General features: G+C 37.2%; 1 protein-coding gene across 3 annotated transcripts in view; it reads left to right on the top strand.

Moving 5' to 3' along the window:
• The window catches only part of VCAN (versican), a 107,106-nt gene that overhangs the window by 66,475 nt on the left and 25,055 nt on the right, over positions 1-15,576 (top strand). For all 3 annotated transcript variants that reach the window (XM_061478714.1, XM_061478713.1, XM_061478715.1), the window contains exons 8-9: positions 7,457-12,961; positions 15,113-15,226. In XM_061478714.1, coding sequence (XP_061334698.1) covers positions 7,457-12,961; positions 15,113-15,226 — 5,619 coding nt within the window. The remainder of the gene's footprint in view (positions 1-7,456; positions 12,962-15,112; positions 15,227-15,576) is intronic.

The following is a 15,576-nucleotide window of genomic DNA, read 5'->3' as shown; positions in this document are numbered from 1 at the left end:
TGTTTCTAAAACCAGATTAATATTTTTCCGAGACAAATGTCACACTTTCCCAAGAGAAAACAAAACAAAATAAAACAAAACAAAACATCTAGATGGAAAACCTTCTTCTAAAAGAAAAATGGAACTATTCCTCATTTTTATGTATGTGATTATCTTGTAAAAAAAGAAGCCCATGCTCTGTGTGCATTATACAGACTTTTTCCCAGCTCTGAGCAATGAAATGGCTAAATATTTGCAGGTAAACTACAGCTTGTTCTCAGATAAGTCTTCTCTAATTGTAAGCTTATTCTAGAGTATTTGCTGTATTAGGCTTCTTTTCCTGCTCTGCTTTTCTTTCTGTTTCATCTGCTGTTCACAAGTCTCTGCAGAGTTCAGGAAAGTATGAGGATCAAAAGCACCCCAGAAGTTGATCCAGGTAGATATTATGTGTTAAAATACTGTTTACTACTTAATTTTTGAAAGGCTTTCAAGCATATGGCTCTGCTCTGCTTTCCCTAATATTGTGTCTGAAGGAGGGAGTCACGCTTCTATCATTCCTCTTGTAGCAGTGGGGTTTTTACAGCCTTACATTTGTTTATCTGAGAATCTGGTCTATTTCTAGGCTGCTTTGGATGTTTAAAACCCAAAGTAATCATGTTTGTTAACCCCTATACCTAAATTTATACCTAAATTTGCCCTCCCTTCCTCCTTCGCTTCCTTCTTCTCTTTCCTTTTTCTTCATCTCTTTCTCTCTTTCCTCCTTTCACACCAGATTTTTGTTGTAGGGCCAGAACTGGTTCCTTCTTGTGCTACCTATGCAATGGCAGAAGTATTTCAGTTTTCCTCAATGTAACAACGGTGTAAGTGTATCCAAGGGATGGTGTTGAAATGGGATAAGAAAGGGCAAGACCTGCTGATATCTCACTCTTTCGACCTGCTGATATCTCACTCTTTCTACCTTAGTCATGGAATACCACACTGAAATAATTTTGGTGAGAAGTTGCTTTCCTTCCCAGCCAGGTCTTCTGTTTACCAGCTAACTGGGTGTGTTGTTCTTGGAGTTGGACTTTTATATATATATATATATATATATATAAGAGAATCATATCCAAACAGACCTGCTCATGCATATACTGCATGACTGTAGAATCTGTTGAATCTGTCTTTTTGCATTGCTTAGGAATTCAGCTGAAGAAAATTATTTATTACTTGCCAGTTGTTTGTTTGTGGTTGTTTAGCCCTGCAGAGCTTTAGAATTGTCTTCTTGTAGGCAGTAAGCAAAAAGTTATCATTAGAAGGATGGTCATGTCACGAACCACTTAGGAGGAGCTACTGCTGCTTGGAGTGCCATTCTGTTAATGACATGTTGGAATAGGAAGGAAGTGGGAATTGCTGTCCTTAGAATATTGTATGGCAAATACCCAGTCATTATCTAGGGAATGGTATCCTGCATTTGCTGAGGCTCAGACATGACATTGCAAGGCTGCCATTTTTAACAACTTGATGTTTTACTCAATCTATTTTTTCTTAACAAGTTCACTGCTGTGTCAGGGAGGGGAACACAGGAAGTATTGAGGCTGAAGGAAACACCAGGGGTTGCCAGCAGTCTTCATGATAAGCTTTTATAACAACACGTTTCCTCAACTCCTGTCATGGTTTTCATATCATCATGTCTATCACTTTAGAATTCAGCAGGGATGTTTAAGGCCAGCCACAGAGGCCAGAGCCCTGTGCAAAGCAGATGTCCACATCAGCAACATCCACTTCCCACAGGTGTTTGTGGTTACAGCCAACAACTTTGTCAAGATGGAACTTGAAGGAATGGTATAGCTGTGAAAAGGCTGCAGTTTAGGAACATGCCAGCAATTGATATTCAGGGTTTCAATGGGGCTGTATCTTGCATGGAAACAGAGACACCCAAATGTGCTAAAGCAGGCTGGAAAAGAGAATTGGAGTAGGCAAGGCTGACTACCCACCTTGAATTGCTTTCAACTCCTACCCAGCCAGCTGCACAAAAATTGTTCAAGTACTTCCTTCCAGAAATCTACTTGGGTAGTTGAGATTTTTATGCAGGGTCAATTTAGATACAGTTTTTTAATTATTATTTTTACTGCTGAGATTTCAGAAATTCAGACTTCTCTTTTGACTGTCAGAGGGAGAAAAATACATAACGTTTGGTAAAATTTAGAAGGTTAAAAACAAAATAAAAGGCTATTGAAATGTGTCCTGCATTGTTAAGCCTTTCTAAAGGGAGCCAAAGTTAACAGAAGTTTTAGAAATATATATCCAGCTGGGGAGCTTTTAAGTTAACTAAATAAAATGTTTTGTTTATCTAGACTCAAAAGTAATCAAGAACTGTATTTTACTACACCTCATCATACATACTAGTCATGTTAACATGAGGTAGAACGATTAAAATAATCAAGAATTTAATTATTTCTGGACCTTTGTTGCCTTTTACTTAAGTGTGTATAATACTAGCTATGTTTCTTTAATACCTTAGATCAGCTCTTTGGCAGTATTCCCACCTTTTCCTGACTGGGGATACGGGGTATGCCTGAAGCACTATTGCACTTTGACTGTGCTTAGTAGGCTAATGATATTACAAGATCGCACAAGTTAGAAGAATTGCATGAACTGAAGGCTGACACTTGGAATTTTCCTTCAGCAGGAAATGTCTGTATTCCAAAATCTTATTTCTTTTGAAATGAGATGAAAAGAGCAACTAAAAAATCCCTTTTCTATGAAACAAAATGGCCCAAAAGATGTTATCAGAATGCTTTATTTCTGTAAAAGTGAAGCTTTCTGTTCCAATTTAAATGTAATATTTTAAGGAAGAAAAAGCCTCAAATACAAAGGTTTTGAAACAACAGAAACAAAAAAAAATATCTTTTTGTTCAATTTGGTATGGAGACAATCTTGCCAGATCACTACTTCTTCAGTATGCTTTTAAAACAAAATCTATTCAGTAAGACTGGCAGGTTTCTGGGGAATTGGTTGGGTTTTGTTTTGCTGGAAGAGTTTCAGCAAGCTGTAGTCATAAAACTGCTTGAATCCACAAAGACTGCAAATCTGGTCCCTGGCAGAACTGAGATTTAGGGGAGTCAATATGTGACATAAGGCTGTTAAAGACTTTCCTTGTGATAGCTCCTCTTCCAAGCCAGATACGAGACGTCACTGGACTTTCAAAGGGTTTAAATAAAACATTTTAAACTTCTTCTATTTAGAGGACTCTTAAATATTTTCCAGATGAAATAGAGACACCTGTTGGCTTAATTTAAGTCAGCTAAATTTAAGTCTGCTGGCTGTAGCCTTGCTCTTTAGAAGTCACCAAAGCCATCAAAAGTGCTCCACAGATGTGCGCAGATTTTGAGATGACACATTAAAGACATTGGTTTGTGTTACTCAAAAAGTCTTAATCAAACACAGTGTCCATTACTCCGTGGATTGTTTGCTTGGATGTGCTTTTCAAAGCAGCTTCAATCTGTAGCAAATCATAGAATCACAGACTGGTTTGTGTTTGAAGGAACCCTAAAGCTCATCCAGTTCCAACTCCCTGTCATGGGCAGGGACACCTTCCACAAGACCACGTTGCTCCAAGCCCCATCCAAATTGTCCTGAAACGCTGCCAGGGATGGGGCAGCCACAGTTTCTCTGGGCAACCTGTGCCAGGGCCTCACCATGTTCGTAGTGTACAAAAATAAGTAATATGATGAATCGTGTCTTCCTTCAGTCTTCATTGCTGTCTATGTGTTTTTCACAGCATATTTTTACAATCTGTTCCTGCAACGACTTTCTTAGAATAAAGTTTTTTGAATGAGTAGAGGTCTGATCAATAGCTGCTTATGAAGCTTGAGACATCTGACTTGATTGTGCCAAGTGTTAAGTATTAGATATTTTGTACCTATCTTTACAAGATATATACAGGAAAGAAAAGAAAAGAAATAAGGTGACACAACATGGAAAAAAAGAGTAGTTAACATGTATGCATGGAGTAAAACCCCATGGATTTTCTCTTTTATTTTACCTTGAATTATTTATTACTTTTCTGTCTGAACCAAGCTTTTTTGTTTTCATTGCAAGTTACTGCATTACCTTTGTCAGTCACTGAATTTGCAGAAATTTGATAGAAAACCACATGTATACAATATTTTAATGTCATATATAATATATACAGTACTCTAGTCATACCATTGTCTAAATTAGCCCTGATATAACTCAGTTGAAGCCCAAACCCAAATATTTCAGTTATTGAGTGCAGGAAGGAATTTGACTAATGCAAGCTATTCTGTTTTTTTTCATTCTAACTTGTGTTGTGTTTACCAGTTCTTGGTAGTGAATGTTATGAAGCTTGTGATAGTGTCACATTATGCAATGAAATGGATGTTTTTTGAAATGAACAGTCAAAAATGTTTTTGGCCTTTCCCCCCCCCCCCCTTTTTAGAGCTATTCTAATCAAAATATGGAGCCTGAAGTCCACAGAACATTTTATGAATCTTTCTGTGAATTTCATGGGTTTATTGTACTTCTAGTCCTAAAAAAGGCTGAACTCTGTTACTTGTCAGAAAGAGCTCACCATGTTGCTCTGAAGCAATGAATGGGCAAATTGCAGGAATGTTACATGTAGGGTGCCAAATTAGGTGCTATCAGTCCCATTTTCAATGAGACTTCACAAAACTGTCCTAAATCCATAAGTATTTAAATGGAAGAGTTTATTTTTTTCTGAAAGTTTGGAAAACATCATAATCTGTGTTCTATTTAATTCTCTGTTAATTCTTCTACAGCTGCTTCTCTGAAGTTTGTTTATTTTTGAGAGAGAAAATGGTCTTTACTGCTTACCCTCTCAAAAATTATCTTTCTCAAGAAAGAACGTTGCTATGCATTACACGTCCTTTGGGTGTTGAGAAGTTAGCTTGATCGTCAATAACACAGACACAACTTCTATATTTGACCCAGTGACAAATTAACATGGGTTTAGAACCAATTGTCATTAGAAAGTTTGTAATGAAAACTAGTGCCGAATCAGTCAGTCTCTCTGTGATTATACGTAGTAGCAGTCAACTCTTCCTGTGGCTAAAAAGCACCCTGTAGCCAGAACGATTTCCATTTCTTGCACATAGTTGACTGTTATTGAGATAGATGCCTATTCCATACAGTTAATTTAAGACATTTAGACATATTAAATGGATCAAGGAACACTCTAGGCTGCATATACACTCATCCACCTTTCTATTTAATTTTCTAGTGTGTACCTCATCACTTTCCTCAATAAGAGGCTTTACAGATAAATTCCTTTTGGGGCTTGTTTGGATTGGCAGTCTGAACTGGCAGCCCTTGCTTTTACTACTTTTTAGCTACTTCGTTTTTACTTTCTTTTTCTTGGAGTCACAATAATAAAACACCTCTTTAAACAAGTGCTCCTTTTGGCTCATTTGCCATGATAATCTGTGAACTATTGATAAACACATTTAGAAGCCAAACTCCTTCCTTTTAAAGTCCTCATTTCATCTCTTATTAAAAATCTCAAGTCTGCATGTTTTTACCCACAGTTGGAGTGGACATGAACATAATTAGGGGCAACATGTGGCAGCTGCATCCAGCCAGTTTAAAACTGCTGCAAATTTTCTTGTGTCTGCCCTAAGGTCGAACAGACCCGTTCAACAGATAAGACTTTTCCCTCCTGTATTCATATTTTATAGTAGTATTTAGTTTTTTATCCTTGTGTCTTACTTATAGGACAAGATAATATGAGCTATATTGTTGCATAGATTCTTGGCCATCTCTGGGGTTTAAGAGATTTTCCACAGCTGTTATTCCTGAGCACTGTAAACTTGATTACTAACACTGAATAATCAAAGCTCTAGAAAGGAGAAAAAATTCTAATTAAAGAAAAAAAAAATCCATTTTATTAATCACTACTTTTTAAAAAGCTGATGGTTTGTTTTTCTTTTCCTTTTTTTTTTTTGTCTGTTTGTTTGAAAAAGAGCCCAAACAAAAATGCTTAGTATTTAATGAAAGAGCCTTCTGAAAGTTAATTATTGGAATATCATACCTTTAGCTAATTTTCTTTAATGTGGATCTTTGTGGCATGTGTGATCTTGAAAAAGGTAACAAAGTAAAAGTAAAGTCTGATAGAGATCTTTGCATATGTAAGAATTTTTATATGTCTTCTAGGTGAATTTTGAACAGATGTTGTTCACTAAATTTATTACCTACCATAAATGACTTAGCATGAGTTAGTAATTTGAGGGACTCCCAGGTGTGCATTGTTTCAAAAATAATACACTGGTCAGAACTTGTTAGTCATGGTATCCTCCTACAAATTGCAGCTTATCCAGATCCATCCAGGTTTAATATATTTTTTTTAATGTCTACTTCTGTGTAAAAAGCATGCTACATGTGTTGTTCACACAATCCTAACAGCTGTGTATGAAATCATAGTTAATTTGTATTCTACATTACGCTATATAGCAGGTTAGGTATATATTTCCTTCTTAAGTTATGCACACAGTAAGCTATCTTTCTTGCCCATGCACATTTCAATATATAGTACTCTGGTTCTGAATGTCGGTGCAGTTATTTTAAAGTGGATTTACTGAGAATTACAAGCTCTCAAAGCTCCCTAGCAGCTCTGACTTGCCATCCTTCTTTCAGTTAATGAATTCTCATTTATTCTTGCATACACTGTTTTGCAAAGAAGGTGTACAATTCTGTGTTGATTAGAGCTTCTACTTCTATGAAAATATGATTCTTCAGTATGTTATATGCTAGAATTTGTGGATTCTGAATGTGAAGTTAGACATGCCTCCTCATATCATATTGCAGATCTTGGACAAATAACTAAATTATTGTTTTTATGCTTGAATGAAATTTTAAAAGGAGATCTGGGCAGACAAGTAAATGGCTGCAGAAGATATATTTTTTTTCTGTGGCATTGGGCAGCCTCTGTAAATATTACTTTATATTGAGAAAAATTAGAGTTGCAGAGGCATATTCTATAGGTCTATATTTATTTTCTTATTTGCATTGCTTAGCTTTGTCTCAGTCTGATTTCTGGTAAAGGTTAGTGCGTGTCTCATATCCATGGAAGCAGTTGCTGCAGGCTGGGGCCAGAGTCTTTTGGTCTTCATATGGTTTTCATCTTGTCTATTTCTTACCTCTGCTGAATAGTGTAGGATAAATTAGCTTATATGTGGGTTTAGGATTAAACATTGGTGGCAATGGACAGCATTATATGAGCAATGTGTTCAGTATACACAAAGATTTTAATTAGAAAGTTAAACACTGTGGTGGCATTTAACTTGGTGTGAGTAGACGAACCCGCTGAATTTACTGTATTTCACTTTGAAATTTTTGTTGTTTGGTTGTTTTTTTTGTTGTTTTTTTTTTCTCGGATTGTTTGTACTTCATATATCTATTATAATGCGCAACTGTTGTTGTCACTTAGGGATTATGAAAAGCTCTTTTTTTTTTGCAGATCATCCGGTGAATGAATTTTTGGATCTGTTCAGTCACCACATGCTTCCTCATGCAGTAGATGAATCCCACATTGATGCAGAATCAGCTCAGACTGAGCCCTGTACTTCAGACTCTGTGCAGGATTCATCTGAATATATAATATTGGATCCTTTCTTTCCAAACTTTGTAGAGTTTGAAGAAGAGGAAGACTGTGAAAATACTACTGATGTTACAACTCCTCCAGCTTTGCAGTTCATCAATGGAAAGCAACAAGTTACTAGTCCACCTAAGAGCACAAAAGCTGAGGAAGCGAGAAGTGACCAAATTGAAAGTGTTGCACATTCCAAAAATGTAACCTTTTCTCAAATCAATGAAACAAACAAATTTATAATACCTGAAAATGAAGCATCTGGTACTATGCAACCAAGCAAAGCTGGAGAAATGATAGGGGCATTTGAAGTTACACAACCAACAGCAGATGTTGCAATGTTAGAACCTGTTTATAGTGGTGAGTTAGAAGTTGCTACGACTGATAAATCAGTAGCCATTACTACTTCATATGTGCAGTCTCTGCAAAAAAATAAAGAGACTGTAACATGGCGTGGAACTGAGGAGACATCTACTAAAGATACAAAAAACTTGCTTCTGATTACTAATGAATCTTCTGGAGATGGCTCCATTGAACCTGATTTATCCAGATCTGTCTTCTCAGAAATTGTGACAATGTCAAGAAAGAAAGATAGCGGAAAAAATTCTGGCACAACTTCTGTTCCTGCTGTATTTGCTGTGGAAGGTTCTGTTGTAACTGCTTCTCTGGATACAGTTTTTAATACTGCTACAGTAGGCACGGGTATGAATGACCTTCTTTCAGAAGAGCCATCCGCTACTCCAGGAAATCATTATAAATCAACTATTAAATTTGCTCCAAACTCCCCTGTTGAAAGTCTTATGGAAACAAGCAGTCATACAGGAAAGCCTGAGATGGGTGCTGCTTCTTTTATAGTTCCAGAAGGATCTGGAGATGTAGAAAAGGACATCACTATAACTTCAGCCATGACAACAGAAATGGCAGTAACAGAAGCATTTTCAATGCAAGATATTTCTTTGGGTTCTGAAACAGTACTGCCAACAGAAATTTCTATAACCACTTCAGGAGTCACTTCTGCTTTGCCCAGAGGAATCAGCACTCTCTATTCTGCTTTTGATCAAAGTCCTGAATTAACTGTTGCCACCAATTCTGTGTATGAGTTTATTACAGAAGAAGTTGCCAGCTCTTTTGTAACTGAAAAGAATATAAAAAATGAAAAAGAAGTGCAAACCACTGTTTATTCAAGTCAGGAAAACTCAGCTACTGCTGCAGAGGGAAATTCAGAGTTCAATGAACTTGGGAGCACTACTAGTGAAGTCAGAACTGTAAGACAAGGCCCCACCCCCCTCAGAAAAACAGTACTGGTAACAGGTACCATGAGTTCTGAAATGAAAAAGCTCACCACTATTCCTCTGTTGAGAGAGAAACATCTTTTTATAAATGAAGGATCAGCAGAAGAACCAGCAGACATATTTTCAGGGGGTCCCACGAGAAAAGTAGAAAGTACTGACTCACCATTTACTGAGTCAGGTTCTGGAAACATAGATGTTATCATTGAGTCTGCTACTTTGACTTCAGTTCCAATAAGAGCTATCACCGAAACACAAACAGAAAAGCATGAAGGAAAAGTTTACAGTATATATGACACTTCACTGAAGAACACAACAACAGAATATGAAGAACATGCAAGACCAGATGAATCAGCAATATCAATTTCAAGTACTAGGTCAGATGGCTTGACAAAGAAGCCTGAAGTAACAAGTCAGATGCCCCAGGATGTGTTTAGTACAGGAAACCTGGGAGAACAGCAGCAGGAAACAGAACCAGCTTACACAGCTCCTTCTGAAGTAAAATCTAGTCCTGAGTCTAGAAAAGAGGTAATATCTCATGTTGCATCAGGAGTTAAAACTGAAGATTTAGAAACAACTAAGGTCACACCATCTCCAGAATCAGTGGTTAGTAACAGCCCTTATGACATCATGGTGACACATGGTACTGGCAGTGCAGAAGGAGTAGCAGTATCTACAGAAAGCAGAAATGCAGAAGTTAGTTCTTCAGCTGTCTCATTAGGAAAGATTCTCCTGATTGAGCACGGCTCTGGAGAAGAATTCAAAGGTGACAGCAGCACCACAGAACTAATGTCTAATGGACCCATTAAAGAAATACTTGGAAGTCATTTCCCATTTATTGATCAGGGATCTGGGGAAGCAGACACATTCAGTGAATCATTTACAAAACCAGCAGTTTCACCCACTGGGGAACCAGAAACACAAGAAAAGTATGACAAAAAAGCTGTCAGCACACTACCCATGAATCATGCTTTCACTACTGAACTTGGCAAGCTAGTCACAAGTATTGAACATGAATCAACCACAATGGAAACTGTAACTGACATGAGAATGGAAGAGAAAAAAATTGATGAACTGATAGTGAGATATTTTTCTACGAAGACTCCTTTGGTGGAAGATATGTATTCCAGAGAAGGTTTGCCACAGGAAATTTCAGCAAAAGCTGTAGAACCTTCTGAAGAAGCAACAATAGACCCTTTATGTAAAAATACACAGGCTACCCATGAACATACAGGATTATTAAATGTTCCTACTGTATACAGTCTGTATTCAGAAGAAAAGGAATTAGAAACTGAATCTGTTAAAAAAAACCTTTTGTCATTTAATGATGACAGAGTAACTGAACCTTCAAAGATTGAAAGGAAATACATAAGCTCTCCAGGTACAGATACAGAGCAAAAGGAGGAGTTGGTACAAAATATTTTCCCTATGAAAGATATTCCCAGTTCATTCCTGACACCCAAAGAAGAAAAGCTATCAAATAACGAGCTTATCGGTGATGCATTATTTTCAGGACAAGGGTCAGGAGATGACCTTGCTGTTATTTCTGCTGTAATGCCATTAGCTGTCAAAGAAATTACAAGTACTTTAAGTCCTCATACTTCTCATGCTGCAAATTTGGGACCCAAACTATCAACTGACAGGACACAAGACTTTGACAGAGGAAGCACTGAATCAAATGTTGATGTTAATGAAGAAGTTACAAGTCCTGTAGCTGGGCTGTTGGTAAAACCAGAAAACCAGTTTCCCAGCTCAGTGATCACCAGTTCCCCAGCTTTAGCAGAAGAGAGTTCCAATAGCTTCACCTCTGAAGAGATTAAAGAGGTGACACATTATTTTGTTGCAACTTCAAAACCCCACGATAAGGAAGCTAACTATAAGAAAGGAGAAAATGAAATAAGTGGGAGAACATCTACTTCTAAAGCTGGTTCTCTAGAGAAAACTTTAAATTTACTGTTTAAACATAGTGTAACTCCCATTTCTGTAATACTGAGTGGAACTCCCAATCTTGAAACAGAAGGATCGCTTGTAACCTCAACAACAAAAATGCCAGGCAGAGTATTATCTGAAAGCTCTGGAGAAGGGTCTGGCTGGGTTGGTGATTTGGATTCATTTTCAGATATGTTTACTCATTTGTCAATACCCCCTGTGTCAAAGGTAGAACTAAATGCTTCGTCTAGTGCTACTGAGGAAGCTTATTCTGAAGTTACGACAGAGGCACCAATAGATGGACCACAGACTGTCATCACAGGACTGGCATCCCTTTTTACAGAAGATAAAGAGATTGTGGCAAATCCATCTGCTGTTCAATCAAAGACAGCTGCATCAGAAGAGCTAACAAGGGATACTGGGATATATGAGAAAATTATCCCAGTGATTGATGATAAAAGAAGTGTTATATTGAACATCTCTGTTTATGGTGATATTACACTAATTGAAGAAAGACTTCAAATCCCATCAGAAGAAACAACTATTATAGACATGGATCACTCTAAATCAATGCCTGAAGATATAATAAGTGTGCAGACAATGCCAAATCTTGTTATACAGTCAACATATGGTGGTGATGATAGCATGACAGCTGAAGAGGAGAAATATGAATCAACACCTAAAATTTTCATAACCAAAGAGAAGACACTTGGATCTGATGATAGTCTTTCTTCAACTACTTCCAGTCAGCCAAGCAGTGAATCAATAACATCTGGACACAGACCAAAATCAGATGACAAGGATCTAGGTTCAGGGAATGCAAGGAAGTTTGCGACAGAAACTCTCATTGCTACTGAACTCTCTGAACTGGGCATTTTCCTTCCTACAGTGCCATCACTGGCAAACCATCATGTGCTTCATGAGTCTAAACATGTTGTAACAAGCACAACAGATGACAACTACAAGCTGAATACTTCAGCAAAAAACGAAGTAATAACAGATCAAAGTGAAACAGTCTCTGGCTTTTCTGGAATGGGACAAGAAGAACTGGATGATAAGCTGCCTGTGATTCCTTCTCTTACACCAGTTTTTACTACTGAGGCAGACAGGATTTTGACAACTGACATGCTTGATGTAAGTATTGTCACCACACAGCGTACATCCCAGCTGACAACTGCATCATCTAGCAAGAATGACAGAAAACATCCCACAGTATACACAAGCACAAAATCGGCATCAGTACAGTATGAAGAAACAGATTCAGGCTTTTATTCAGTGCGTCAAACTCCTAAATCTTCAGTGACTGTTCAGTTGGTTAATGGAGTATCTGAGTACTCTGATGTAATCATTCCAAGTACATCATCTTCAAAGGATTCAGATCAGCCTGATCATTCATCAGCCAGAACTTTCAAAGAGGTCAGTTCTGATATTGCAGCAACATATAAACCTCCCACCACTGACCTTCTTGACAGGACAGAGTATCCTCTGCTGGAGTTTTCCCCCAAGCCTGTTTCAGAAAGCACAACTACTGAAAGTACTCCTCACTTTAACAGTTTTGTAACAGACAGGACAGAAGACACAGAAACCTCTATAACTGATTTGGCTGTTGAAGAAGAAGCTACTCTTTCTGGAGATTCTCCATCAGTACATGTCTTGCCTACTGCTTTTCTGAATTTCAGAGAAAGTGTGAGCACAGGTGTTCCAAATGTTAGCACAGTAAAAGTTGAAGATTCCTTGGGGAGAGTGGACAATTCTCATCAAGAAGATGACAGAAGTACTGAGAGAGAGATCCCATGGCTTTTTTCCACACCTGTTTCAGATTCATCCAATAGCATTGAAAGTGATGCATTTAAGCCTGACCAGGAAGCAGTTACAATGCTAGCTTCATCTTCACAGCCTTTGGATGCAAGCACAGAAATACAATCAGCTTTGTCTGAGCAAGAGGAGATCACAACTGTTTCTTCTAACATTGCAACAAACAACTTTACCCCTGCAAACAGTCTGTTTCAGAATGAGCAGTCTACGATAAGCTTTGAGGAGCCAAACACTATTGAACTTGTAACTTCATCATTTTTCCTTCGGGAAGTCACTAATGGATCAGATTTCCTGGTTGGCACCAGTGTGGGTTCAGTTGAAGGCACAGCAGTGCAAATTCCAGGTAACTTCCAAATACAATCACTGTTGTATATGTTTGTTGTGATACATGTAAATGTGTGTCTTAACTCTGATAAGAGGTATGACAATCAGAGCACTGTGTGAAATAACAGCAGAACTCGTGAGGCTCAAGCTTTGAAATCCACATGATCATAACCCTTACAAAGTGAAGGAAGATAGGAGGACCAAATCTCAAGCTCACTGACTTTCCTGAGGTTTCTATTTTCCTCAGCATTGTGGAGCTTTGGATCAGACTTGAGGTGACAAGCCAGTTCTAAAAGACAGGAAGGTAACATTGATTGTGGTAGAGAATTCAGCTGTAACTGTTTGATTTTCCAATTTCAGATAATTTTGTCTGATAGCTTTTTTGTATGGGCATGACAACAGTACTTACGCAATCGGTTTATAGTTAGGATTGGTTTATAACATCTTGAAGTTGACTAGGAGAATGGATCTATAGTGTGTATTCTAAGATCAGAATTTTCTATAAAAAGTAATTTTTCTTAGCCTGCAAGATGACTTTTCAGACAAGAGAAAACCGAGACTTCATGTTTTCAGCCTGTCTGTAACTTTCAATGGTTGATACAGTGTCTGACTTATAAATTGAAGATCTTTTAGTTAAATGTTATTTGCCACAGTATTTTGTTTAACGTAATGGTTATTAGGCAGCATTTCGCCAAATACACAGATGAGGCAGGTAGGGTCACTTCAATTGCTTCAATTCACATTTTACCTAGATATAGTTGATGAAAGAATTGAACCAGCTTAATTTCATGTGGTTTTCTATTATTTTTCGTCAAATAATCCAGGAAGCTATTAATCTGAAAATGTTAACTGGGAAAATATCCAGTCCATAGGAGGACAAGCAAATGGTAAATGCACAAGAAACATCCTTGGGTGCTTAACATAGCCTTATGTTTGGGACTTTCAGGAAGCAGTCCCATAGAAAACAACCTATTTTATGGATATGATCCGAATAATTTCAAAACCTCCAAAGCAAAATCATGGCCACTAAATTACAATCCCAACTTATGTAGACAGGGTTTTCATGTGGAGGCTTCTAACTGAAGCTTCTGCTCTCCCGTGACTAGATAGAGAACTTAGTACTTTAAGGAGACGTCTTTGAATGTCTAATTTGTCAAGGGTAAAATAGACATTACTTACCTTTTATTTCATAAACCATAGTCAGATTGTTTTGGAAAAATGTAACCAAAAATCTAAACTTTTCTTATGTTTCTAAATTAATTTAGGTTACAGAACTCACCCATTTTTTTTAAGTTTCCAAAGCCAAGGCTTACTTCTTGTATCCCAGAAGGGCTATCTTCCTGATTATCCTCTGACTCTGAGATACTCAAAAAATGGTTATGTATACTTGTTAATTGCTCCTATGCATTAAATAAAATGCAAATACCTAGGTTTCTAAACTCAGATGATATAAGCATCACTAGAAGGCATAAAGCTCTGCAAGGAAAAGCCGTTTAAATGGTAACTCCCATAACAACTGAGGATTTCACAGCAGGTAAGCATTTTTCTTAGTGTTTAGTTATGGATGTATTCAGTACCTTTGTGTTCTTGAGATGTGTTTTAAAGAAAGGTGGGAAGTACGCATGTGTGAAAGTATTCTTTCAAAGAAATAAGACCTTTGGGGCATTGATTGATTAAATATAAGTAAGTGAAACAACAGCAACCAGCTAGTATGTTCTGTGTACCCAATCATTCCATATAAACTAACCCTGCTCAAAAAAAAAAAAAAAGCAAGCATTTTCCATTCATTTTGCATATTTTTAACTATTTTCAGCTATAATTAATTACCATGTCATGCAAACTAAATCCTCAATAGAATACCATAGCTTTCAAATATAGTACAAATTGCTATGAAAAACTGTAATTCTAAAAGTTATTTATACTGGTTCATAGTAAATGCCATGTTGTTAAAATTGTTAAAGTTGAAAATAGCAATGCCTGAAAATAAGCTTTACTACTATATAAAATGATCTTATTCTCCTTAGCGTATTATGTTAATAGAGTTTCTCTAACTACACTAAAGCCTGATACATCCATGCAGTAATGAAGAACTATTTTTTCTTCTAAAAAATAAAAGACACCAGTTCCTTGAAGCTACAGAGTCAATTTCCTTTTTCTACTCATTCAACAGGCCAAGATCCATGCAAAAGCAATCCCTGCCTTAATGGTGGTACATGCTATCCGCGTGGCTCATTTTACATCTGTACATGTTTGCCAGGTTTCAACGGCGAGCAGTGTGAATTAGGTAAGCTGATGCAATCTAGGCACTTACTGAGTATAAAACCTTCATACATGAGATCTGCAGAAGTGTTGTGTTTTGAAGTTAAAGAATACATAGACATTTGAAAAATTCTATAGTGAGGCCTTGTTAAGAAGAGAACAATAAAGTGAAGGAGGTTCACTTATACCCCTTTTCTCTCTTCCCTTAGACTGGACAAACATGTACACACACAAATGTAAGAGTTGTAAATGAACTACATGACCTAGAATTCATTACACTGAATTCGCAAATACATCACATAAAACCAGATAAACATTAATATTTGGGATAGTTCTTGGGATAGTTTTTAAGAACTCAGGAGTCAGAGTACAGGA

The sequence above is a fragment of the Pezoporus flaviventris genome, unplaced genomic scaffold (genome assembly GCF_033815535.1).
Source record: "Pezoporus flaviventris isolate CSIRO_AGI_PZ_B2104156 unplaced genomic scaffold, CSIRO_AGI_Pfla_v1 ptg000131l, whole genome shotgun sequence".
Classification (NCBI taxonomy): Eukaryota; Metazoa; Chordata; class Aves; order Psittaciformes; family Psittacidae; genus Pezoporus; species Pezoporus flaviventris.
Note: the sequence above shows the minus strand (reverse complement) of the source record. Positions and strands in the feature narration are given on the sequence as shown.